We start from the raw sequence: 27015 nt of genomic DNA on the forward strand, positions 1-27015 counted from the left end.
GAAAGAAAAAAAGGGACGATGAAGAATTCAAAGTTGTTATGGGCGAAGAGCAAGGATGTCACATCGATTGACGGTTGAATATCGAAAAAAAACTCAAAGCCCAAATAATTGTCGCCGGAGGTTAAAGTCGCCGGAGATTGAAAGGAGAAATTTACAGAACTATTGGTTATGAGAAATTATCGAGAGAAAGAGAGGGGAGACACTGTTGATTTGAAGAGGAGATGGGTGTGGGTTGATTTGTATTTTTGAAAAGATTAGAAAGTTTTGAAAATATTAATCAAGTCCAGAATTAACTTAATCAAGTTTCCTAATCATGTTTGGCCCTTTAAGTTTGACAATGTCACCAATCCTTTATTGAAGATTTAAATGACACTTTTCCTTCAATTTTTTCCACTATCTTGTTACTTTCTCCATTTCATTATACCTGACACATTTAGTTTGTATTAAAAAAATACTACAATTTTTCCTAGATTGTTGTAATTATTTTTGTTTATATACATCAAATTGTCTTGCAACCACTGACAAGTGCATTTTCCGTGAGACACCACTTCACGCCATACACTTCACACCATTCACTGATCAATATTATGATTGATTTTGTAGGGTTTGGATCAGGTAGTTTTAGTTGAGTCAGAATTGGAATTAACATTTTAACTAATTTAGTTTCATTCACTAGAAAATTGTCATGCACTTAATGTTGACAGCCAATTTTTGCTCTCCAAATGTGAAATTAACGCATTTAGGCTCCCTAATCGTTAAATGGTAATATGCATTTTTTCACATATTTTTAGTAATTGTTAATAAATTATTGATAATTATCATTATTTTAGAATTTGGCTCATTTATTGTCATATTTTAATTTATTGATAATTATCTTTAATTTCGTCAATTTTAGAGTTTTTATTAGGTTATTATTATTTTAATATTTTGTACAGTCAATTGCATTTGTACATAAGATAATACTGCAATTTTTTACTGCGCAGTATAATTTTAATTATTTATAGCATGACATCTATATATTTTTTATTTTTTATTATTTATATATCTATAAATATATATATATATATATACATATATATATATATATATATATATATATATTTGTAATTATATATTGGCATTTATTATTTGTATATGTTATTTAATAAGATTTGTAAAAGTTAGTCAATTTAATTATTTTAAATATATAGCTCAATAAATTAATGAATTTGAAATCATGTTAACTCTGAAAAATAATAACTCGATAGTTCAATTCATGCTTTTATTTTATTTATTATTTATTTATTTGTTTGCTTTTATTTTTTATTTATTTAATTATTTATTTATTTATTTATTTATTATTTATTAATTTGGTCAACAAAGGCGGGCTAATTGTTGTCAATAAAGGGTGCTAATTATTTTTAGGAATTGTTAAAAAACACATACACACGAGAATCTTTCATTTTTTTTATTCACACACACAATTCATCTTCTCCATTTTTTATACTCCACATATATTTGCAATTATTAATAAATTATTAATAATAATTAATTTTTATAATTTTTACACATTTATTTTCATATTTTCATTTTACACTATTCATTGATAATTATCCTTTATTTCATAAATATTAGAATTTTTATCAATTTATTATTATTTTAATTTTTTGCAAAGTCCTCTGCATACGTATATAACATAGCACTACAATTCATTATAGCGTAGTACAATTTTAATTATTTATAGTATAATATATATTTTTTTCAAGATAATTATATTTTTATTTGTTAGTTATATTTTTCTGTAATTATATTTCATGATGGTACTACGTTGCTTCGAATTAAGTAAAAGAAATTCATCTGTCTAATTTCATGACACATACAACCTACATATACGGTTTAACAGCGAACGAATTATGATCTTTCTCAAACTTATCACCTTCTTAATGCCATGCCAAAAGGAAGATCGGGAATTCGCGAGATATTGAATATACTAGGGAGTTTGTTCCATCCTAGAGCTGGAGACTATAGAACAACTGATAACGATCATCAACAAAGAATCTAATTTGAGTTTCCGTTACAACGAAGAACTATTTAATTGTCCTTGAACAGATCATCCACACAACCATAACATTTTCATACACTAACAAAAATTGACATTAGTATTCTGGTTCAAAAATGCATGTTAAGTCAACATATTAGAGGATAAACTTCTTAGGTGAGCTCACATATGTTGTCAAGATCAAAGACAAAAGATTCTAAAAAAGACAAAAGATTCTAAAATATGAACGCAACGTATTTGAAACAAATACAACGAATTACTTTCGAAGGCTCTGGTACCGAAAGCTTAATCTTTTTAAGGGCACGGGGATTAGCTTCCATCTCCACAGTTTGATCGATAGGGCATTGCTCTTGCGATCTCTAAGGACTAAAGGCCGGCACCGCAGGTGATATGTTATCTGCCTATAGTTAGGACAAAAGATTGACATCGTAAAGGAGACATTGTAATCTATAAAATAAGGACCAAACGATGAATAGTAAGAGAGCTAACTGGCACAACATATGGGACTTGAGGTACCACATTGTCCATAGTTTGTGCAGTGTGAGAATTTATAAAAAAATGTTCATTTAGATTATAGTAGTCTTAATAAAAAAAAAAGAAGCTAAATTTAACTTAGAAAAGTCTACAGAACACCTCAGCATAGGGCTCTTCAGCATGCTTGGCCTAATTCAAATTGAACATACTGAAGAACTCATATCATCAATCTTTTAGGAATACCTCCTGAGATTCGACAGCCGAAAGAAATTGCAGAATTAAATAAATGTACATTAGCACAACACCACAAACAAAATGATCAGTCACTATGTTGTGAACATCCTTCCAAAATAAAGAATAGCAATTAATGCAAATTTAAAGTATGGCATTATCAATTATTTCATTCAATCTATTTTCTATGGGCAGTCTTTTCTTTTTAGACCGTTTAAAAATAATAATAAGAACAAGAACAACAAAATTCTATATCTAAAATTTTTTAATAATATTTTCATTTTAATGATATGTTAATATAAGAATTGACATGGCATGTTGAAACCTACTACTATATATCAAGGATACTTTTAGTATGTTAACACTCCGTTTATCCCATGTAGACTTCCCTTATTAGTTTGCCCTCAACAAAATGACTTAATTATATATTTCAGAATACTTTAACTTTAAAATTCTCATTTTACTATAATAATTTATAGTCACGTGTCTAAAGTTTATTTTAGCCGTTATGTTTGAAAAGACTTCCATAATTTCTTACAATCACTCCCTATGACACGTGGCTTTTAAATAAAGAATTAATAAATTTGTGGTAAAATACTTCCTTTTTTCCTTAAAACGCAAGGCATTTGAAACCAATGCAACCAAACCTGCTTCAGAAGAATCTGGCATCAGAAGCAAAGCTGTAGTAGGAGCATCGGAGTTTGGTTCCATTAGCGTAGTTTGTTCAGTGTAAATACCAAGTCCCTCTCCTTCATCCTGGAAGGAATAAAAGCGACAGGTATGTCACAACTTTAAGAAAATATGTTGCTGCATCAGAAATGTAAACACATACGCTGGCCTCCCATTGTTGAGGCATATATGGAATCAGCTCCGTCGAGTTGCTGTATGACACACAGACATTAAAAAGATTTTGAAATCTACAGATTCGAGAACTTCAACAATCAAATCGATGCTTTCACTATACAATATCTAAGTAATAACTAATTATCACTATGCAATATAAGTAATAACTATTTTAATTAGAAAAGAAAAAAAAAGCAACTTCGTGGACTATATTATTTGATCTCGCCATCACAGGGACGACAGTCATGGACAAACAAGCAATCCAACTTCTTTTTTGGACCAAGCTGACCGATAACAAACATGTATTTTCATTCATATACTTCTTATCTTGAAAATAAGCAGTAGCAAAAATGCCCTTGATATTCGTCTCCATTGTCCTTGGCTTAGTTTCAACATGGAACCTCCAGTAATCACGATTTCACTTTAAGTCATCCCGATAGCCTATTATCCCCATTGCCTCCACAACTATAGAGTTCCAAAACATCTCTATCATAGGTTCTATGTTGCTTGGACTCTTCAAACAATGTCATTGGGTGCATGTCAGATCCTTCAAAAGTATTGCATTTTCGAAGGATCCGACATAGGTGCGGCCACAATTTTTGAGAGTCGTGAAACTTAGCATAGGGTTACTCAACCACTAATTTTGCATTACTTTCATATCCCTAAACTCTCTACTATGATTTATATATACTTTGGGTGGAGAGGAATTTTGTCAGCTGGTGGCACTATGTTACTAGTCTTACCACCCTTTTGTCCTAACCGTGTCACTTAAATATACCCTCTGCTATGTCATCATATAATCTTGAATTTATGCCATTATCAGTAAGCATCGTACAATTATTTATTTAATCATGCAAAAGGAAGGAACTATTCAACTCATGGTTATTTAGTTGCCATTTAGATCAAATATTCAAATCAAACAAGAAGTAACATTCGTTTTACGGTTTCTTGAAATGAATGAAACGGATCATATGGCACATTTTTCATGTCAATCATCAGCAAACAGAAGCCCAAACTGCAAAGTTGATGGTCAAAAAGTGCATATTTTAAGCATCAGCTTAAGAATCAGTTTCAGCTCCTAATAACCACAGCTCTTCACTTACTTATAGGAGAAAAACTAAGTGTATATGCACATCGATGGCTCACTTTGTTTTTGTTTTATAATTGTGGAGTTTGGGCTAGCTTTCACGTACCTCGATTAAATCCATGGGATACCTCCCACCTCTCACTAGCAATAGATATCAGGTGACTCTATCCACCAAGATAGATGGGAAGAATCACCTTCTTATGGTGCGAAGGTATTTGCTCGAAAAGTGGTATATCTAGGATGCGATACCACAGTTTATAGTAATTATTGTAGAAACTCGTATAATAACTTGACAAACCTGAAGCACCAATAAAAAATTGTTGAATACTGATTCAAAGGTTGTTAGTGCTTCCTAGTTAGTTGGCAAAGTAACACGTTTGTTAGGAGTCCTAGTTCAGTTGAAGCACATCTTTGTTAGTTGCTACTATTTAGGTTAGTGGTTAATTAGTGTCAATTAAGTGGCAGTAAGTGGTTAGTTTTTTTTACTATTTAAAGAGTCCTATGTAACTTGGTTTAGTGTGATGAATGCAAAAGACGTGAAGTTCTCTACAAACTATATTCTTCTCGTTATACAGTTCTCCTCTTTTCTTCGATTCCACAGCAGTTTTTGGTATCAGAGCGCAAAGAGAGTATCTATTTCTTAATTTCTTCTCTATGTCCAGGTTAGGTCATACTGGGAGATAAAGCAAGAGCAAAATGAAAATCAAAATTGAGTGCAAAGAATGGCTACCAATTCAGCATCTTCCACATCTCAGCAACTAATTCCCATCTTTAATAGAGATAGATATGAATTCTGGAGCATAAAGATGAAGATGTTATTCAAGTCTCAAGAATTGTGGGATTTGGTGGAGAATTGCTATGCTGAGGAAGATGAAGCACAAAGGTTGCCGGAGAACAAAAAAAAGGACTCTAAGGCATTGTTCTACATCCAGTAGGCTATGCACGACTCGGTGTTTTCTAGAATTGCTTCTGCAGAAACCTTAAAGCAGGCATGGAATATTCTGAAGAAAGAATTCCATGGCTCTACAAAGGTAATGACTGTCAAACTCCAGTCACTCCGACGTGATTTCGAAAATTTATTCATGAAAAGTAGTGAATCTGTACAAGACTACTTATCTAGAGTCAGTACAATTGTTAATCATATGAAGGCATATATTGACAAAATTATTGATGAAACTATAGTTGCTAAAGTTCTAGGAAGTCTTACTAAAAGATTTGATCATGTCGTAGCTGCCATTGAGGAATCCCATAATTTATCTAATTATGGTTTTGATGAATTGATGAGTTCCTTACAAGCTTATAAGGATAGATTGAATGCCTCTCATGAAAAGGGTGAAGAGAAGGCATATCAGATCAAGGGAGAGTCTTCTGTCAAAGGCAAATCAGAAGTCTCAAATGCCAGGGGATGCAGAGGCAGAGGTAGTTTCCGTGGTCGAGGTCGTGGCAGAAGACAAGCTCAATTTGGTGGTGAGAACTGACAGTTCAAGAGCAATAGTCAGTGCCGCTATTGCAAAAAAATAAGGCATAAGGAAGTTGATTGCTGTACTAAACAGAAGGATGAGCAACAACAGGAAAATTTTACTGAGAAACAATAAGAGGAGGGTAATTTGTTCATGGCTCACTCCTCAATAGATGCTAGTTCGAATGAAGTTTGGATCATTGATAGTGGTTGCTCCAACCACATGTCTGGCAGAAGGTCATTGTTCAAAGAACTTGATGAATCAGATAAGTCAGAAGCTTGGCTTGGGAATCACAAGGCAATGAAAGTCGAAGGGAAAGGTATAATTGTTGTACTGTAAAACTTCTCATGGTAATGTAAAACTTCTCCATGATGTGCAGTATGTTGATTGACTAGCCCATAACTTGTTGAGTGTTGGGCAACTGATAACTTGTGTATGCTCCATTCTGTTTGATGACTATTCTTGTAGTATTCAAGATAAAAAAACAGGATACAAAATTGTTGACATTCAAATGACTCAAAATAGAATGTTTCCCCTTAAAGTTTCTGATGTTAAAAGTTTTGTATTAGTTACCAAAGATAGTACCGAAGCTAATTTATGGCATTTGAGGTATGCTCATTTGAGTGTAAAGGGTTTACAATTATTAGGTCATAGAAATGTGGTTCTAGGTTTGCCTAGAATTGATGCTCTTGAATTCTATGAAGGATGCTTGTATGGGAAACAAAATAGAAATTCATTTCCCGTAGGCTAGTCTTGGAGAGCTTCTGGTTGTCTTGAACTGGTGCATGCTGATCTATTTGGTCCTATGAGTGTTGAGTCCTTAGGTGGAAGTCAATATTTCCTACTTTTTACGGATGATTACAGTCGAATGAGTTGGGTATATTTCTTGACATTCTAATTTGAAACATTTGAGAATTTCAAGAAATATAAGTGTTTTGTTGAGAAACAAAGTGGTTGTAGAATCAAGACTCTTCGAACAGATAGAGGTGGTGAATTTATGTCAAATGAATTCAACACTTTTTGTGAGGAAAATGGTATTCACAGAGAGCTCACAACACCATATACACCAGAGCAGAATGGCGTAGCAGAACGAAAGAACCGGACAGTTGTTGAAATGGGCAGAAGCATGATGTAAGCTAGAGGTGTACCAAAGTGTTTCTGGGGTGAAGCTGTTGCTACTGCTTTCTACGTGCTAAACATTTCACCCACCAAGGCTGTTCTTAATCAAACACCATATGAAGTATGGAGAGGTAACAGGCCCAAGCTAATCCACTTACGTGTCTTTGGATGTATAGGTTATATATTGGTGAACTCACAGGCTAGAAAAAAGCTTGATGAAAAATCAAAAAAATGTATCTTTGTTGTATATAGCACACAATCCAAAGCTTATAAGCTATATGATCCAATGAGTGGCAAAATTATGATAAGTAGAAATGTTATGTTTAGTGAAGATGCTAGCTGGAACTTTGATTCTGGGAAGGTTAATTCGAATATTAAATTGTCGCCTACTGATGAAATTTTGGAGCAAGTACCTGCAGCAGTTTCCATTCCAGAGAACACATACAACTCTTCTCCAGCAAGTAGCAGACTTTCTACTCCTCAATCAAGCACCTCTTCTCAAGAACGTGATCATGCCTTAACCCCCCAAAGAAGTGGCAGTAGTTCCTCTTCAATAGACTCTTCTAGCGAGACTCTCTCCACCAACGAAATTCAAATCGTTGAGGTAGATTTATGAGACTTGTTCTTTTGCTTTGTATGGTGCAGAACCCACTTGCTTCAAAGAAGCTGCAGAGATTTAAGTGTGGAAAAATACAATGATACAAGAGATGCTAGCAATTGAGCAGAACCAAACATAGGAGTTGGTGAATCTTCCAGATGGAATGGAACCCATTGAACTCAAATAGGTGTTCAAAGTCAAGCGTCATGCAGACGGGAGCATACAGAGATACAAAGCCAGGCTCGTAGCTAAGGGACATGCATAACATCAAGGTACTGATTATGCTGAAATGTTTTCACCTGTTGCTCGTTTTGAAATAGTTAGAATACTCTTATCTTTGGATGCTAAATTGAGCTTGCCCATTTATCAATTCGATGTTAAATCTGCATTCCTAAATGGGGATTTGGAAGAGGAAGTTTATGTTTTTCAACCTGAGGGTTTTGTTAATAGTGGAAATGAGAGCAAACTTTACAAACTCAAGAAGGCACTTTACGGTCTAAAACAAGCGCCAAGGGCATGGTACAACAAAATTGACTCCTACTTTCTGAGGTATGGATTTGAAAGGAGTGAGAATTTGCCTATGCTGTATGTAAAGAAACAAGGTACGAGTGATTGTTTGATAGTTTGTCTCTATGTGGATGACATGATTGATATGGGATCATGTGAAACTTTAGTTTCTAAATTTAAATCTTGCATGATGAAGGAGTTTGAAATGTCAGATTTAGGTATTTTCCAATACTTTCTTGGTCTTCAAGTGAAACAGGTAGAGAACGGGATTTTTATTTCTCAAATGAAGTATGCAAAAGACCTCTTGTTCAAGTTTGGTATGCATAATTGTAAAGTAGCTGCCACACCCATGAATGTAAATGAAAAGTTTCAGCTTGACGATGGCACAGATCTTGCTGATCCTAGTCACTACAGAAGCTTGATTGGAGGTTTGAACTACCTAACACATACTCGTCCTGATATCATGTTTTCTGTGAGTATGTTGTCTAGGTATATGCATTGTCCTACCAAGCAACATGTTGGTGCTGCCAAAAGAGTGTTGCGTTATGTTGCTGGGACTGTCAACTTCAGGATTTGGTACTCCAAAGTTGCAGATTTTAGCTTGATAGGGTACAGTGATAGTGATTGGGCAGGAAGTCTAGATAACAGAAAGAGTACTTCTGGAAATGTTTTCAATTTAGGATCTGGAGCAATTTCTTGGAGTTCAAATAAACAAGATGTGGTTGCATTATCATCACCAGAAGCAGAGTATGTTGCTGTAACTTCAGCAGCATGTCAGGCCGTATGGTTACAAAGATTGTTGATTGACGTTTTCTATCGGTAGAAGGATGCAACAATGATATTCTATGATAACAAGGCAACAATTGCAATTACAAAGAATCCGGCTTTTCACAGCAGAACAAAGCCTATTGACATCCGTTATCATTTCATTCGTGACCTGATAGCAAAAGGTGATATAGAGTTAAAGTTTTGCGGTACAAGCGATCAAATCGCAGATGTCTTCACCAAGGCACTCCCACAAGCTAAGCATGATCATTTCCGGCAGAAACTTGGAGTTTGTAATTTTGAATCAAGGGGTAGTGTTGACTATTGATTCAAAGGTTTTTAGTGCTTCCTAGTTAGTTGGCAAAGTAAAACGTTTGTTAGGAGTCCTAGTTCAGTTGAAGCACATCTTTGTTAGTTGCTACTATTTAGGTTAGTGGTTAATTAGTGTCAAGTAAGTGGAAGTAAGTGGTTAGGATTTTTTTTTCCTATTTAAAGAGTCCTATGTAACTTGGTTTAGTGTGATGAATGCAAAAGACGTGAAGTTTTCTGCAAACTATATTCTTCTCCTTATAAAGTGCTCCTCTTTTCTTCGATTCCCCAACAAAAATGAAAAGAAGAACATTAAAATTCTCAGTATTGCAGTAAGATCTTTTAATTATTTTTTGACGAATTACACAGCAAGCATGAAACAGTTCATTCCTCAATCTATACTCTTGAGAAAATCTACAGGAAAAGAAGGCACAATCCCTTTCCGTTTTTATCATTTTGACAGTAAGAAGGGGAGCCTTGAAGCAACTGTAAAGTTGTTCTCTGTGGAATAAGCCTTTAATGCTTTCATCGAGATGGTTGTCTACCTAAATTGATGGAGTATGGCCCTTGCCTGGATCCAGCAGAAATGCAATACGCTGCTGCATGCATCAGGCTGCCCTTATCATTTCGACACTAAATCTGTAGATTTGATTGATTACGCTCCTTGCTAATCTAATAACAGCTTATGAACGACCAAATATAAGCGTAATAATGGACTTGAATACAAGTACCATCAACATATGTTTCTACAAACACTAAGGATCAATATCTTTAAAAATTGTTTGGAGTCTAATTTGTGAAAGCTTAACTATCATTAGTATAATGTTACGTCAAGCATCAATGATCAAGGCCGCTAATATGAATACCAAAATTCGCAGGTGACCTTAACCTTACACTGAATCACTAATGCCTAAAGCCATCAACGTTATGTTCTCACCGTTGAAACCTAAACCCTCTATGCCTCATCTCAATGTATTAGCAGCTTAACATTCACCATCAAGACACTGCACTTTAATGCTGCGTACACCTGGACCCCACTTCTGGGATTACACCGGGTATGTTGGGGTTGTTGTACAGTATGTGATATTGTCATTCTTTCCGTTTGTAGAAAAAGTAACAGGATGCTTCTTAAAGAACCATTTCTCCTAAATCTCCATATTGGAAGAAAAAATATACAACAGTCATTTTATAATCGGCAGAAAGCAACAAAACCGGATGTCATTGCACTCATGATCGAGTACTCATGAGTAAATCTTGGATTACAAAATGCTTATAAGCTTAGAACAATCAAGAAGTAACAAAATACATCCGTCATTCCTCACGCTATAGCCTACATTACTGTACAATAGTTAATGAATTGTAAGCTTTCTCAGGATATCACCTTCTTAATTCCATGCCAAGAGGAAGATCTTACTCTGATTATGGAGTTTTCTGTATCTCCGTTATAACAGAGAACTGTTTAATTGTCCTTGAAGGACTAGTAACCAACCAAGATTTTCATACACTAGCAAAAATGAACATTCTTATTATAGGTCAAAAGACGTTCTCAGATAAGCAATTCTTTTATTCACTTGTGCGATTACCAAATAATCTAAGCTGTAGATACATTCCGTTACGTATCGAGAGATCTTGTGTACGCCAAACAAAACCTCACCTTAGGCTAAATATTTCATATCCTTAAAGCTGGACAAAAACGAGGCTGTAACCTACTCCATATAAGTACTTGGTGTTCAGGATCGGAGATACAAAGTTAAACTAAAATTCATAGTGTTGGTAATTGCAATACAATAACGAGTATGCAACTGATTGATCCATCGAAGAAGCTTTTCTTGCAGAATTTGGTTACGATCTTAATGCATGTTAAGTCAACATACACAAGTAGAAACTACTTAAGTGAGCTCACATGTGTTATCAAGACCAATGACGAGATTCTGAAACATAAACATAAGGTATTTGAAACCAATACAAACGAACCTGCTTCATAAGGATCTGGCGCTAGAAGCATGGTGTTTGGTTCCATCTGCATAGTTTGTTCAAAGTAAATACCACGTCCCACTCCATCATCCTGGAAAGAATTAAACCTCGTCAGTCATGCCACAACTTAAAAAAACAAAATGTAGTTGTCTCGGAAATGTAAATATACTCCGGCCTCCCTCTGTTGACGCATACTAGGAATCCGCTCCATCAAGCGGCTGTATGACACATGAAAATCAAAACTAGTTATAAATCTTCTCATCAGAACTTCAACAACCAAATTGACGCTTTCACTATACAATATCATAGACATAACTAGTTATCCAGGGAAATTAACACTGAGAATAGGATAAATTCAATTTTACGGTCATAATTGTGTTGCAAAAAATCCAATGGAAATATTATTTTGTTCAGAGCAAAGCAGCATAATGTAACACAAAGTTAAGTTAACAAGGAAAACACTATAAAATACAAGTGCAAAAACATTGGTTCGTATTAGCAAATAAACATAACACGTTACCTAGAGTTGGTTACAAATGGTGCCCTCTGACTGCAACGAATCTCAGGAAATCTTAAATTAGATGTCACTTCGTCCTCATCCATCATCGGATGGCATTGCTTTTGTAACCTCTCAGGATTAAAGGCCGGCCCCAGAGGAGATATATTATGTGCCTTATAAGACAAAAAAGTGACTTCAGAATGAGATATTATAATCAATAAAATTAGGACAAAACGATGTACGGTTGGAGAGCTAACTGGTCTAGCAGAAGGGAGAAAAGATTCTGGCGCAGCATGAGGGACTTGACGTACCACATTGTCCATAGTCCGTACGGCTTGAGAATTAAAAAAAATATACATTTATATTATAATATAATAGTCTCAAAAAAAGATAAATATAACTTAGAAAAGCTTAGGGAACACCTCAGCATACGGATCTTCGGCATGCTAATCCTGATTTGAGCTGAACATTCCATCGAACACATACCACCAATCATCTAAGTGACTGATCGGAGGTTAATTTTTTCTGGAAAGTACTTATCGTGTTTCTAAAATTGTATTAATTGCTATTCTTTATTTTGGAGGGATGTTCATAACATAGTGACTGATCATTTTGTTTGTGGTGTTGTGCTAATGTACAATTATTTAATTCTGCAATTTCTTTCAGCTATCGAATCTCAGGAGGTATTCCTAGAAGATTGGTGGTATGAGTTCTTCAGTATGTTCAATTTGAATCAGGCGGAGCATGCTGAAGAGCCCTATGCTGAGGTGTTCTGTAGACTTTTCTAAGTAAAATTTAACTTTTTTTTTTCTTTTTAATTGACACTACTATAATCTAAATGAATGATTATTTTTTAAATTCTAAGGCTGCACAAACTATGGACAATGTAGTACCTCAAGCCCCATATGCTGTGCTAGTTAGCTCTCTTACTATGCATCGTTTGGTCCATATTTTATAAATTACAATGTCTCTTTTATGATGTCACTATTTTGTCCTAAATATAGGCACATAACATATCACCTGTGGTACCGACCTTTAGTCCAGAGAGATCGCAAGAGCAATGCCCTATCGATCAAACTGTGGAGATGGAACCAAATTCCTGTGCCCTTAAAAGGATTAAGCTTTCGGTGCCAGAACCTTCGAAAGAAGGTTCGTTGTATTGGTTTCAAATACTTTGAGTTTGTGTTTTAGAATCTTTTGTCTTTGATATTGATAACAAATGTGAACTCACCTAAGATGTTTATACTCTTATACGTCAACTTAACATGCATTTTGAACAAGAATACCAATGTCAATTTTAGTTAGTGTCTGATAATGTTATGACTATGTTTGTCAATTATAAGATCTTCAAGGACAATTAAATAGCTCTCTGTTACAACAGAAACTCATATCAGATTCTTTGTTGATATGATCGTTATCAGATTGTTCCACTGGCTCTAGCTCTGCGATGCAGGAAGTTCCCTAGTCTAATCAATATCTCATGATTTTCCGATCTTCCTCTTGGCATGGCATTAAGAAGGTGATAAACTTGAGAAAGATCATAATTCATTAGTTTTTAAACAATCTATGTAGATTATATGTTCCATGAACTAAGACAGATGAATTTCTTTTACTTAATTTGAAGAAACAATATATTGATGGTACTTGTAGTCAAGTCCATTATTAGGTTTATATAAAAGACTGCTTTCGTCCTTCATTGTGAATAAGCCTTTATTAGATTAGCGAGAAGCCTAGTCAATCATTAGGTTTACATATCAATTGATGCTTGCATCAGGGTAATCTGCCTACGTTGTATCCCTTGGGATATGGCCCTTCCATGAACCTTGCATAAACACAGAATCCTTCGTGCACCAAAGCTGTCGTCATCATTTTGACACGAATCTGTTGATATGTTGACTAGGCTTCTCGCTAATCTAATAAAGGCTTATTCAAAACCAAGGAAGAATGTGGTCTTTTATATAAACCTAACAATGGACTTGAGTACAAGTACCATCAATATATTGTTGCTTCAAATTAAGTAAAAGAAACTCATTTGTCTTAGTTCATGGAATATATAGCCTACATATATGGTTTAACAGCTAACGAATTATGATCTTTCTCAAACTTATCACCTTCTTAATTCCATGTCAGGAGGAAGATAGGAAAATCGTAAGATATTGAGTAGACTAGGGAGTTTACTGCATCCCAGGAGACGATGGAACAACCTGATAACGATCGTCAGCAAAGAATCTATTATGAGTTTCCGTTACAACAGAGACCTATTTAATCTTCCTTGAACAGATTATAATTGAAAACAGATCATCATTACAGCCTTAACATGTTCATACACTAACAAAAATTGACATTAGTATTCTGGTTCAAAAATGCATGTTAAGTCGACATAGAAGAGTATAAACTTCTTAGGTGAGCTATGTATTATAAAGATCAAAGACAAAAGATTCTGAAACATAAACGAAAAGTATTTGAAACCAATACAACAAACCTGCTTCCGAAGGCTCTGGCACCGAAAGCTTAATCTTTTTAAGGGCACGGGGATTTGGTTCCATCTCCCCAGTTTGATATGCTCTTGTAATCTCTCAGGACTAAAGGCCATCACCTCAGGTGATATATCATGTGCCTATAATTAGGAAAAAAGAGTGACATCATAACAAAGACATTGTAATCTATAAAATATGGAGCAAACGATGCATAATAAGTGAGCTAACTAGCACAACATATGGGACTTGAGGTACCACGTTGTCCATAGTTTGTGCAGCGTGAGAATTTAAGAAAAAAAAAATCATCCATTTAAATTATAGTAGTCTCAAAAAAATTTTAAAAAGCTAAATTAAACTTATAAAAGTCTAGAAAACACCTCAGCATAGGGCTCTTTGGCATGCTCGACCTGATTCAAATTGAATATACTGAAGAACTCATAACACCAATCTCTAGGAATAACTCCTGAGATTCGACAGCCGAAAGAAATCGTAGAATTAAATAATTGTATATTAGCACAACACCACAAACAAAATGATCAGTCAATATGTTATGAACATCCTTCCAAAATAAAGAATAGCAATTAATGCAAATTTAAAAATACGAAAAGCATTTTCCAGAAAAAATTAACCTCTGATAAGTTCACCTAAAACTTCAAAGTATGGCATTATCAATCATTTCATTCAATCTATTTTCTATGGGCAGTCTTTTATTTTTAGACCGTTTAAAAATAATAATAAGAACAAGAACAACAAAATTCTATATCTAAATTTTTTTAATAATATTTTCATTTTAATGATATGTTAATATAAGAATTGACATGGCATGTTGAAACCTACTACTATATATCAAGGATACTTTTAATATGTTAACACTCCGTTTATCCTATGTAAAGTTCCCTTATTAGTTTGCCCTCAACAAAATGACTCAATTATATATTTCAGAATAATTTAACTTTAAAATTCTCATTTTACTATAATAATTTATAGTCACAAGTCTAAAATTTATTTTAGCCGTCATGTTTCAAAAGACTTCTTTATTTATTAAAATCACTCCCTATGACACGTGGCTTTTAAATAAACAATTAATAAATTTGTGGTAAAAGACTTCCTTTTTTCCTTAAAACTCAAGGCATTTGAAACCAATACAACCAAACCTGCTTCAGAAGAATCTGGCATCGGAAGCATAGCCGTAGTAGGACCATCGGAGTTTGGTTCCATTAGCGTTGTTTGTTCAGTATAAATACCAAGTCCCTCTCCTTCATCATTGAAGGAATACAACCAACAGTTATGTCGCAACTTTAAGAAATATGCTGCTGTATCAAAAATGTAAACACATACGCTGGACTCCCATTGTTGAGGCACATATGGAATCAGCTCCGTCGGGTGGCTGTATGACACATGAACATTAAAAAGAGTTTGAAATCTACAGATTCGAGAACTTCAACAATCAAATCGATGCTTTCACTATGCAATATCTAAGTAATAACTAATTATCACTATGCAATATAAGTAATAACAATTATAATTAGAAAAGAAAAAAAAAACAACTTCGTGGACTATATTTATTTGATCTCGCCAGCACAGAGACGACAATCATGGACAAACAAGCAAGCCAACTTCTTTTATGGACCAAGCAGACCGATAACAAACACGTATTGTCTTTCATATACTTCTTATCTTGAAAATAAGAAGTAGCAAAAACACCCTTGATATTCGTCTCCGTTTTCCTTGGCTTAGTTACAACATGGAACCTCCGGTAATCACTATTTCACTTTAAGTCATCCCGATAGCCTATTATCCCCAATGCCTCCACAACCATAGATTTCCAAAACATCTCTATCATAGGTTCTATGTTGCTCGAACTCTTCCAACAATGTCATTGGGTGCATGTCGGATCCTTCAAAAGTAATGCATTTTTTAAGGATCCAACATAGGTGCGGCCACAATTTGTTAGAGTCCGAGCAACTTAGCATAGGGTTACTCAACCCCTAATTTTGCATTACTTTCAAATCCCTAAACTCTGTTCTACTATGATTTATATATACTTTGGATGGAGAGGAAGTTCGTCAGCTGATGGCACCATGTTACTAGTCTTACCGCCCTTTTGTCCTAACCGTGTCACTTAAATATACCCTCTGCTATGTCATCATATAATCTTGAATTTATGCCATTATCAGTAAGCATCGTACAATTATTTATTTAATCATGCAAAAGGAAGGAACTATTCAACGCATGGTTATTTAGTTGCCATTTAGATCAAATATTCAAATCAGACAAGAAGTAACATTCGTTTTACGGTTTCTTGAAATGAATGAAACGGATCATATGGCACATTTTTCATGTCAATCATCAGCAAACAGAAGCCCAAACTGCAAAGTTGATGGTCAAAAAGTGCATATTTTAAGCATCAGCTTAAGATTCAATTTCAGCTCCTAGTAACCACAGCTCTTCACCTACTTATAGGAGAAAAACTAAGTGTATATGCACATCGATGGCTCACTCTCTTCTTAAATCCATGGGATACCTTCCACCTCCCACTAGCAATAGCAATAGATATCAGGTGACTCTGTCCACCAGGACAGATGGGAAGAATCACCTTCTTGCGGTGCGAAGGTATTTGCCCGAAAAGTGGTATATCTTGGATGTGATACCACAGTTTATAGTAATTATTGCAGGCACTCGTATAATAACTTGACAAACCAGAAGCAGCTGTAAAAAATGAAAAGAAGCACAGTAAAATTCTCAGTATAGCAATAAGATATTTTAATTTTTTTTGAAGAATTACACAGCGAGCATGAAACAGTTCATTCAAATTGTTGTGCGTAATTTAAATTTAGTAAACAACAAATATGGAGGAACATGTTTTTTCCCTGGTCGGATACAATGGTATTTTTAACTAATCCATCCTTATGTTGGCGAGGGATGATGTAGACCATAATATAAGCATGAAAACAGTGTGCCACAAGATATGTTTAAATATATATTATTTCTTATGGGATTTTGTAGAAAGTAATCAGAAAGCATGATAGGGAGCTATGAGACGTAAATGAAAAGCAGAGGCAAATCCAGAATTTAAGCCCTATAGGTTCAACCTTTAAGGTTCGTTGTATAGAACACATTGTATTTTTGAAATTATTATACATACTAGTCATCAAAATTTTACTAGATTTTTACACATAACTCAGATTTTGCGTTGAAAGTAATGGGTTCAGATGAACCCAGGGCCACAACACTATACCTGCCTCTTATGGAAAGCCACACTTTGTATTCGAACAACCTTTCCCAACAACCACCCATCATTAGAAAATAAAATGAGATTTGAGCCTTTATTGTTTATGCATTTATGACGATTTGTTGAATTGACAACTGAAAAAAAAAAAGGTTTCTATTTCATTATATATTTACTTCTTTAATTTATGCTCTACCTTATGATGATTATAAGGGAAAAGAGAAAGGAAGTCGCAAATGGAATATTTCTATTTAGTTTATAACATTCTCGAATACAACTTGCCAAGTCGGACGCCTCTGGTATTAACTTGCAGAAATTGGAATGACCGAGGTAGAAGTGTTTTAGACTACTTACAATGGTCGGGTAGTTTAAAATATATTCACTTTATAGGTAGCTACTTGAAGAATATAGAAATCGATCAATGTAAAGGGAAACGAATTTCATACATGTTATGATGGCAAGATTTTTGATACAATCTTAGGAGAATCACACCCCAAAATCTAGCTATTAGACTTTTAGCAATAGGATCATAATAAACCACCACACTCCGCATCTGTCGTCCTTAACGGTTCCACTCGTGGTATTTTTCACTTTATTTGTGTACGTAGCTCTTTCCCAAATAGCCCTTTTTGAGTGAGGTGCCAGGCGCCTTGACGGTTGTGCTCTAGACATCGCTAACTCTAGCCAAACAGTGCCATACCAGCTTCACCATCCAAGGCAGGATGTGCATGGAGGGTGATAGGTGGCTCTGATACCATTGATGCAAACTTAGGAGAGCCACACCGCAAAAGTTAGCTATTAAGGTGGGAAATCCCATGGTTATATAAGCCCCATATCAGTTCCCTATATAACCAATGTGGGACTTTTGCAACAGGAATATAACAACGAAAAGCAATCCAAACAAGGATTTGATGCTTTATGAGTGAAACAATGCGCTTCAGATGAAGACACGCAAAAAATCCTCACCATAACTTAATTATAGCATTAAAATCATACATGTATTGTTCTTATTTTAGTTTCCATAACTTGTTCGTTTTACTTAATTGTGTACTTTATATTCTATATTATGAAAATTATAAGGAAAAGAGAAAGGAAGTCACAAATGGAATGTTTCTATTTAGTTTATAACATTCTCCAGCACTACTTGTACTAGGTCGGGACCCCCTAGTAATAACCTGTTGAAATTGGAATGGCCTAGATAAAAAGTTTATAGACTACTTGCAAAGACAAAGTACTCTAAAATATGTTTGATTTATACCAAGCTATTTGCACAAGAGATCAAAGTAAATAACAACTTTCGGACATGTTATGATGGCAAGATCAACTAAGACACATAGTACTATTAAGGATCAGGGTTTTGCTGTTTAAAATGATAAATCAAGCCAAGGGAGGAGTTATCTCTTCATGAGTGAAGAAACGAAGCTTAGAGAAGTGTGCGTGCGCTCAAATGATGATGCGCAAAATAATTCCAATGAAAAATGGTTATATTTGGCTTAACTATGAGGAGATGGATTAATATTAGCTTTAGTATAGCATTAACTTCATATATATATATATATATATATATATATATATATATATTAGGTACTTTTTTTTGTTTTCCATAACTCGTGTGCTTTAGTTCACCGAAGCATGCGCTTTAGTTCTCAGTTTTTGCTTAAAGCCAAAGATCTTTTTGCTTCTTCGTGTGATTTACTTCAAAGAAGTATGCACTTTAATTCTATATTTTCGCTTCACGCCCATAGATCTGGTTTCCTTTTTGTGCTTTTCGCTTTTCAAAACACTGGAGCCTAATGGTCTAAGCTTGCTTGACAGCGTGATCATTACATCAATAATGATGAGAGTGGGCGAAACAAACTAGTGTTTCTATATGGAAGGCTTCACGCTCAGAGTGCACGGGCTAGGACACGATCAAGGCTCTACTTTTTAAATGGAGTTCATCCTTTTCTCATTGCTTGAAAGAATTCTCGGTCTTCTCCTATGAGGAAAGGCGGTGAGGTGAATTTCCGATACATAAACAAAACAAATCTTATGGAACTCAATAATTGAACTAACATTCATTTCTTCTTTCACTTCCCCTCCTACCATATCCGCCTGATGATGCACAATGAGGATGTCTTCCCCCTTCCATATGTGAAAGGGATATTACAATTTAAAAACTTTCCTCAATCTATGCCCTCTACTCTTGAGGTAATTTCAAGAGATCACAGATACAAATCACATGTTATAGAAAATTTTAGCAAGAATGGTAAAGTTGTCTCTGTGTGACCTACAGGTCATAGGTTCGAGACGTGAAAGCAACCATTAATGCTTGCATTAGTGTAGCTTTCCTACATCACAACCCTTGCAATGCGGCCTTTCCCTAGACCCTTCTAACATGGAATGCTTGGTGCACCAGTTGCCGCTGTGTCACTTTTAGGTCACAAGTTCGAGCAATGGAATCAGCTACTGATGCTCGCATCAAGGTAGGCTTCCTACATTGTATCCCTTGGGATATGGCCCTTCACCGAACCTTGTGTAAACAAAGAATACTTCATTTACCAAAGTTGTCATCATCATTTTGACATAAATCTATAGATATGATTGACTAGGCTTCTCGCTAATCTAAGAAAGGCTTATTCACAACCAAGGAAGAATACGATCTTTTATATAAACCTAACAATGGACTTGAATACAAGTACCATCAATATATTGTTTCTGTAAATTAAGTAAAAGAAATTCACTTGTCTTTATTCATGGCATATATAGCCTACATAAACTTTATAATAGCTAACGAATTATGATCTTTCTCAAAGTCATCACCTTCTTAATGTCATGCCAAGAGGAAGATCGGAAATCGCGAGATATTGATCAGTTTGCAGCATCTCTGAGCTGGAGTCAATGGAACAACCTAACAACGATAATCAACAAAGAATTTGACATGAGTTTCCGTTATAACAGAGAACTATTTAATTTTCATTGAAGAGCTTATAATTGACAAAAATATCATCCACACAACCATAACATTTTCATACTAACAAAAATTGACATTAGTATTCTGGTTCAAAATGCATACCTTGACAAGTCAAAACAAAAAACTTTTTGATTCATTTCTATAATGACCAAATAATCTAAGCTATAGATACATTCTTTCTAGCAGTACTTGGTTATCGTCTTAATGCATGTTAAGTCGACGTATAAGAGTATAAACTACTTAGGTGAGCTCATATGTGTTATCAAAATAAAAGATAAAAGATTCTAAAACATAAACTCAAAGTATTTGAAACCAATACAACGAACCTGCTTCCGAAGGTTCTGGCACCGAAAGCTTAATCTTTTTATGGGCACGGGGACTTGGTTCCATCTGCACAGTTTGATCGAAAGGGCATTGCTCTTGCGATCTCTCAGGACTAAAGGCTGGCGCCACAGATGATATGTTATGTGCCTATAGTTAGGAAAAAATATTGACATCATAAGGGAGACATTATAATCTATAAAATAAGGACCAAACGATGCATAGTAAGAAAGCTAACTGGCATAGCGTATGGGACTTGAGGTACCATATTGTCCATAGTTTGTGCAGCCTGAGAATTTATAAAAAATCAATCATTTAGATTATATTTGTCTCAAAAAAAAAAGTTAGATTTAACTTATAAAAGTCTAGAGAACACCTCAGTATAGGGCGCTTCAGCATGCTCCCCCTGATTAGAGCTTAACATACTATAGAACTCATACCACCAATCTTGTAGAAATATATCACAGAATTAAATAATTGTATATTAGGACAACACCACAAACAAAATCATCAGTCACTATGTTGTGAACATCCTTCAAAAATAAAGAATAGCAATTAATACAAATTTAGAAACATGAAAAGCACTTTCCAAAAAAAAACTAACTTCCGATAAGTGCACCAAAAACTTCAAAGAATGATACTATCAATCATTCCATCCAATCTTTTTTCTATGAGTAGTCTTTTCGTTTTAGACCGTTTAATATAATAATAATAATAATAATAATAATAATAATAATAATAATAATAATAACAAAAACAAAAAAATTCTATATCTAAATTTTTCAAATAATATTTTCATTTTAATGATATGTTAATATAAGAATTGACATGGCATGTTGAAACCTACTACTATATATCAAGGATACTTTTGGTATGTTACACTTCGTTTATCCTAATTTATATGGCAAACTTTCCGTATTAGTTTGTCTGTAACAAAATGACCCAATTATAATAATTTAACTTTAAAATTCTCATTTTACAATAATAAAAAGTTATTTTTAGCCATCATGTTTCAAAAGACTCCCTTTCTTTCTTAAAATCGCTCCCTATGCCACATAAATTTAAATAAAGAATTAGAAATTTAATTTGTTGTAAAAGACATTCTTTTTTTCTAAAACACAAGGCATTTGAAACCAATACAAACAAACCTGCTTCAGAAGTATCTGGCATCGGAAGCATAGCCGTAGCAAGAGAATCGGAGTAATTTGGTTCCATCTGCATAGTTTGATCGGTGAAAATACCAAGCCCCTCTCCTTCATCCTGGAAGGAATAAAACCGACAGTTATGTCGCAACTTAAAAAAAATATGTTGTTGTCTTGGAAATGTAAACACATACTCTTGCCTCCCATTGTTGAGGCATCTCTGGTATCAGCTCCATCGGGTAGCTGTATGACACGTGAACATCAAAAAGAGTTAGAAATCTACAGATTCACGAACTTCAACAACAAAATTGATGCTTTCACTAAGCAACACAGAATTGGATAAATTCAATTTTATAGCCATAATTTCATTGCACAAAACCCAATAAAAATGTGATTTTGTTCAAGAACGAAGCAGAATAGATATAACACGAAGTTAAGTTAATAGTACAAACAATATAAAATATATCAAGCGCAGAAATATTGGTCCAGATAAGCAATAAACACATGTTACCTAAAATTAGTTTCAAATGGCAGTAGCTGAGTTGGATGAGGCATATCAACAAAGCTTAAATCATATATCAATGCATAGTCAGGTGTCGTCAGGTGGAAGGCTGGCACCATAGGAGATATAGTATGCTCAAACGATAGCATGGTAGAATGAGGAGAAAGTGCTGGCAGAGCGGAGGGTATGTTAGATACAACATTGTCAATAGTATGTGCTGCCTGAGAGTTCAAAAAAATCATGCATTTAGATTATAATAGTCTTTGAAAAAAATGAACTTAACTTGGAAAAGTTTAGGCAAAACCTCAGTATTGGATTCTTGGGCACGCTCAGCCTGATGAAACATGTATGTATCATAGAAAAAATTCCACCACTCCTTTAGAAACCCCTCCGGGGATTCGATTGCTGAAACATATCGTAGAAATCAAATAATTGTACATTAGCACATCACCACAAATAAAAGTATCAATCAATACATGGTCCGCATCCCTCCAAAATAACAAATAGAAATTAATGCAATTTTGAAACACAAAAAGCACTTTCAAGAAAAATTGATATGACACACTTTCCTTATTAGCCACATAAATAAAACTAGTCGAGGGTTCACATAAATAAAACTAGTCGAGGGTTGTGGTTGTGGTCTACCGGAACCATCCTTTCTACTTCTTCTTAGGTTGTGGTATGCACTGCATACACTCTACCATCCCCAGACCCCACTCTTTGGGATTACACTTGATATGTTTTTGTTGACGTACTCAAAAGTATAAAACTAAAATGACATCAAAGTAATAAATAGAGTTCTTAAATTAGTTATTGATACTTGAGTTAGAGTAGGTTGTCTAGGTCACTTTGGGTGAATGTAGGATGCTTAGTGCCTCCAGAGTATCATTCATTTGAAGTTGGCTACTGATTCACATCCCCTTTTTCCGTAGACTTAAGATGAACGCATGATGCTTTGTGCCTCAAGATTATCATTCATTTGGAGTTATCTATTGATGTTTGGGTTAGTGTAGCCTACCTAGGTCACATCCCCTTGGGTTGCGAGCCTTTTCACCAATTTTGGGTGAATGGATGATGCTTCGTGCCTCAATATTATCATTGATTTGACGTTAGCTATGATGCTTGGGTTACGATAGGATCCCTAGGTTACATCCACTTGGGTGGGGGGCCTTTATCCCGGACATTGGGTGAATGCACAGTGGTTTGTTCCTCGAGAATACCATTCATTTGAAGTTAGGTAGTGATGCTTGTGTTAGGGTAGCTAGCCTAGGTTACATCCCCTTGGGCTGCGAGCCCTTTTTCTTGACTTTGAGTGAATGCAGGATGCTTCGTGCATTGAGATTATCATTCATTTGGAGTTAGCTAATCATGCTTGGGTTAGTGTAGGTCGAATTAATAATCAATCTGTCCATATATAGGTCGAATTAATAATCGATCTGTCGGAATGATAATCGATCTGTCTATATATAGGTCGAATCGACAATCGATTTGTTGGATCGATAATAGATCTGTCCATATATCGTCGAATAGATAATAGATAATAGATCTGTATATTCTATTAATTAAAAAGAAGACTTGAAAAAATCATTTAACAAAGAATCCCAAGATTATAAGCAACTTTTAATAAATAATAATCAGGATTATTATATTATAGCATAATAATAAGTTCAGATCAGTAATAATTTTATTTTAAAAAAACTTACCAACATGATTGGGTAGAACAACATTAGCTTCGATGGCAAATAAATCAGCAGTCAAATGCAGCCCCTTCTTAACCAAGTAATCATGCACATACTTGTCAAACCTGAAAATTTCCAATAGAGAGTCATAAATTATTTTATTATGAGGAGTAATTGAAATTTATAGATTTAAACTTAGAAATAAAAAATTTTAATTTTTATGAAATAAAATTTATATAATTAATAAATTTAAGTATTTAAAAGCTAGATGAAAAATTTCAATGGAAAAATAATTTAATTGACTCTCAAAGTTGTACCGTGCCACGTAATTTATTATTATTAAAATTTTCCCTTGTGTTATTTTAATTTGGTCAATTGTATCATTAATTAGATTTTTGTGTCTATTCATTGCCTTGGAATTAATGAATTATGTCATATTTGATCCTATCATTAATTGAGGTATTATCTGAATAAGTGGACTTTTAAGTGTCCAAATTATTTCAGAAAAAAGTAGTTGCTCCTATTTACTCTTTAAAATTGTATTAAAATTTAATATTTTCTCATTACAATGATAATAATAATAAGATATATTTAGTGTAATTTTATAAATGGAATCTGAGAAGAGTGATTTATACGTTATTTTATTTCTTGGTCAAAAATTGAGGAACTAAGATTTATTGGTCACTTATAAATAAATAAATAACATAACATAACATAACATAACATAATATAACATAACATAAAATGATCTTTTCAAATTTCCTATGAGTAAATATTAAGATCTTTCGTAAAAAAAAAGACATAAAATTAAAGAAATTGTAAGTGACCTAAAGTATTAATGCACACACAAAAAAATTGAACAAGTTTTAATCCTATTCTTTTATTAATCCTGCCTGATTTAATCCTTTCAAATGTAACCCAATTTTTTCTTAAGACCCCCTAGTAAAACGTTTTATTTATTCCACACTCATCTCATATCCTTTGTTTCAATAAAAATATATACATTTTCCCTACTTTTATAACTTAAAAATAACTATCAAAACATAAGGAAAAAAAAATCCAAAAAATCATCAAGATATAACATGTCTTATATAAGTTTCTTTGACTAAAAAGAACATTTAAACTTAAAATTATGAGAACATAAAAAGAGAAAAGAATGAATATAACCAAAGAATCATTAAAAAAATAATGAATATAACCAAGAATCATTAAAAAAATTAGAGTTAACAGAAAAGAAAAGTAAAATCATGAGAACACATATGGAGAAAACATCAAAAATTTAATTAGAAAAATAGTTTTTATTTAAAAACTTACATCACTTGATTGCTCCACGAACCCATAATCACTAAAGAAGAAGAAAAAAAGAGAATAAAAAAGTGAAAGTCAGGAAAAGAAGAAGAGAGAATAGTGGAGAAAAAGAGAAAAGAAAAAAGATAACAAGAAGAGAAAATAAGCTTTTAATTATATATTGGAGAGAAGTTAATAGCATGCAAAATCTAAATAAAAGAAAAGATAGAAACCAACAAGAAAAATTTGACTTGAAAATAATAAGAGAAGATTACAAATTACAACTTAGATATTCTCTAAAATTAAACAACTTCATTTATTACTAATTAACTACAATCACACTTTTTTTCAAAAAAAATAAAAATAAAAATAAAGAAACTTTCATTCAAGGATGTCACTTAAATAAAAAAAATTAAAAAAGAAGAAAAAGAAGTGAATTCTATTAATATGGCTTTTTCATTATGGACAATTACCTAATTAATTTTAACAAATCTCTAATACTAACACTTAAAAATAAATTTCATTATTTATTTTTCGGAAAAGGGTCTAATATACCCTTCAACTATTGAAAATGGCACACAAATACCCTCCTTCCACCTTTAGGCTCAAAAATATCCTTCCATCCATCTATTTGGCTCAAAAATACCCTTAATGTATTAGAAATGGCTAAAAAATTTCCTTCTTCCTCTATTGGTTCAAAAATACCCTCCATCCATCTATTTGGATCAAAAATACCCTTAACATTAAATTTAAGTCCAAAAATGTCTCCTCCTTTATATTATATTATTTTTTTTGGTTTCACGTAGGAGTAATCTTTTTTCGTAATTACAATTTTTTAATTATGATATTATATATTTTTTGGTTGAATAGATATGCATTAATATTAGTATATTATTTTTTTGGTTTCACGTAGTGGTGGGCTTTTTTTAGTTACAATTTATTTTATTATTATATTATTTTGGTTTTTTTTTAATTACAAATTTTTATTATTATATTATTTTTGGGTTTTTTAACTATAACTTTTTATTATTATATAGTTTTTGTGGGTTTTACGTTAGGGGTGGGTTTTTTTTTTAATTATTATTTTTTTAGTTTTAGATTGGTACCAAGTTATCAAGTAATTTATGGTACATCATAATATCTATATTTATGGTAATTTTTGTTTTTTCAAGAATTTTTTTTTCTATTTTAGGACTCTTAATTTCCTTACATATATTTTAGGACTTTTAATTTTTCTATATGTTTTGGGTTTCGTATTTATCTATTTTAGGACTCTTAATTCCATTCTATATATTTATTTAATAAAATAAAACTTAAAGAAAAAATATTAAATAATTTTATCTATTGTAAAGTCTTTTAAGGGAGAATGTTTATTTTAAAAAAAGTTCTTTTTTTTTTTTTGGTTTCACGTAGGGGTGTTTTTTTAATTACATTTTAATGTATATAAGGAAAAAGATTAAATCATTTTATCTATTGTAAAGTCTTCTAAGGGAGAATGTTTTTTTAAAAAAAAGTTATTAT

At 33.4% G+C, this 27015-nt stretch overlaps 4 protein-coding genes across 4 annotated transcripts; 1 reads left to right on the forward strand and 3 right to left on the reverse strand.

Annotated features, from left to right (window-relative positions):
• Positions 1-5395: 5395 nt before the first annotated feature.
• On the forward strand, positions 5396-6151 carry LOC107854112. The gene is made up of 2 exons (XM_047403706.1): positions 5396-5587; positions 5663-6151. The coding sequence occupies exons 1-2, from the start codon at positions 5396-5398 to the stop codon at positions 6149-6151; spliced, it is 681 nt and encodes a 226-aa protein (XP_047259662.1).
• Positions 6152-11342: 5191 nt separating this feature from the next.
• On the reverse strand, positions 11343-13552 carry LOC107854113. The gene is made up of 6 exons (XM_047403707.1): positions 12327-13552; positions 12162-12238; positions 11926-12077; positions 11575-11623; positions 11406-11496; positions 11343-11362 (listed from the first exon to the last, which is right to left on the reverse strand). Exons 2-6 carry the CDS (start codon positions 12225-12227, stop codon positions 11343-11345), a joined length of 378 nt encoding a protein of 125 aa, XP_047259663.1. The 5' UTR covers positions 12228-12238; positions 12327-13552.
• Positions 13553-20233: 6681 nt separating this feature from the next.
• LOC124892427 lies at positions 20234-22265 on the reverse strand. Its single transcript, XM_047403710.1, has 6 exons — positions 22221-22265; positions 22033-22144; positions 21261-21331; positions 21123-21173; positions 20890-21034; positions 20234-20500 (listed from the first exon to the last, which is right to left on the reverse strand). The coding sequence occupies exons 1-6, from the start codon at positions 22260-22262 to the stop codon at positions 20409-20411; spliced, it is 513 nt and encodes a 170-aa protein (XP_047259666.1). The 5' UTR covers positions 22263-22265; the 3' UTR covers positions 20234-20408.
• A 268-nt stretch (positions 22266-22533) lies between these two features.
• LOC124892425 lies at positions 22534-25819 on the reverse strand. Its single transcript, XM_047403708.1, has 4 exons — positions 25522-25819; positions 24232-24332; positions 22833-22933; positions 22534-22749 (listed from the first exon to the last, which is right to left on the reverse strand). Exons 1-4 carry the CDS (start codon positions 25545-25547, stop codon positions 22534-22536), a joined length of 444 nt encoding a protein of 147 aa, XP_047259664.1. The 5' UTR covers positions 25548-25819.
• Positions 25820-27015: the final 1196 nt, after the last annotated feature.

The sequence above is a fragment of the Capsicum annuum genome, unplaced genomic scaffold (assembly GCF_002878395.1).
Source record: "Capsicum annuum cultivar UCD-10X-F1 unplaced genomic scaffold, UCD10Xv1.1 ctg4718, whole genome shotgun sequence".
Lineage (NCBI taxonomy): Eukaryota > Viridiplantae > Streptophyta > Magnoliopsida > Solanales > Solanaceae > Capsicum > Capsicum annuum.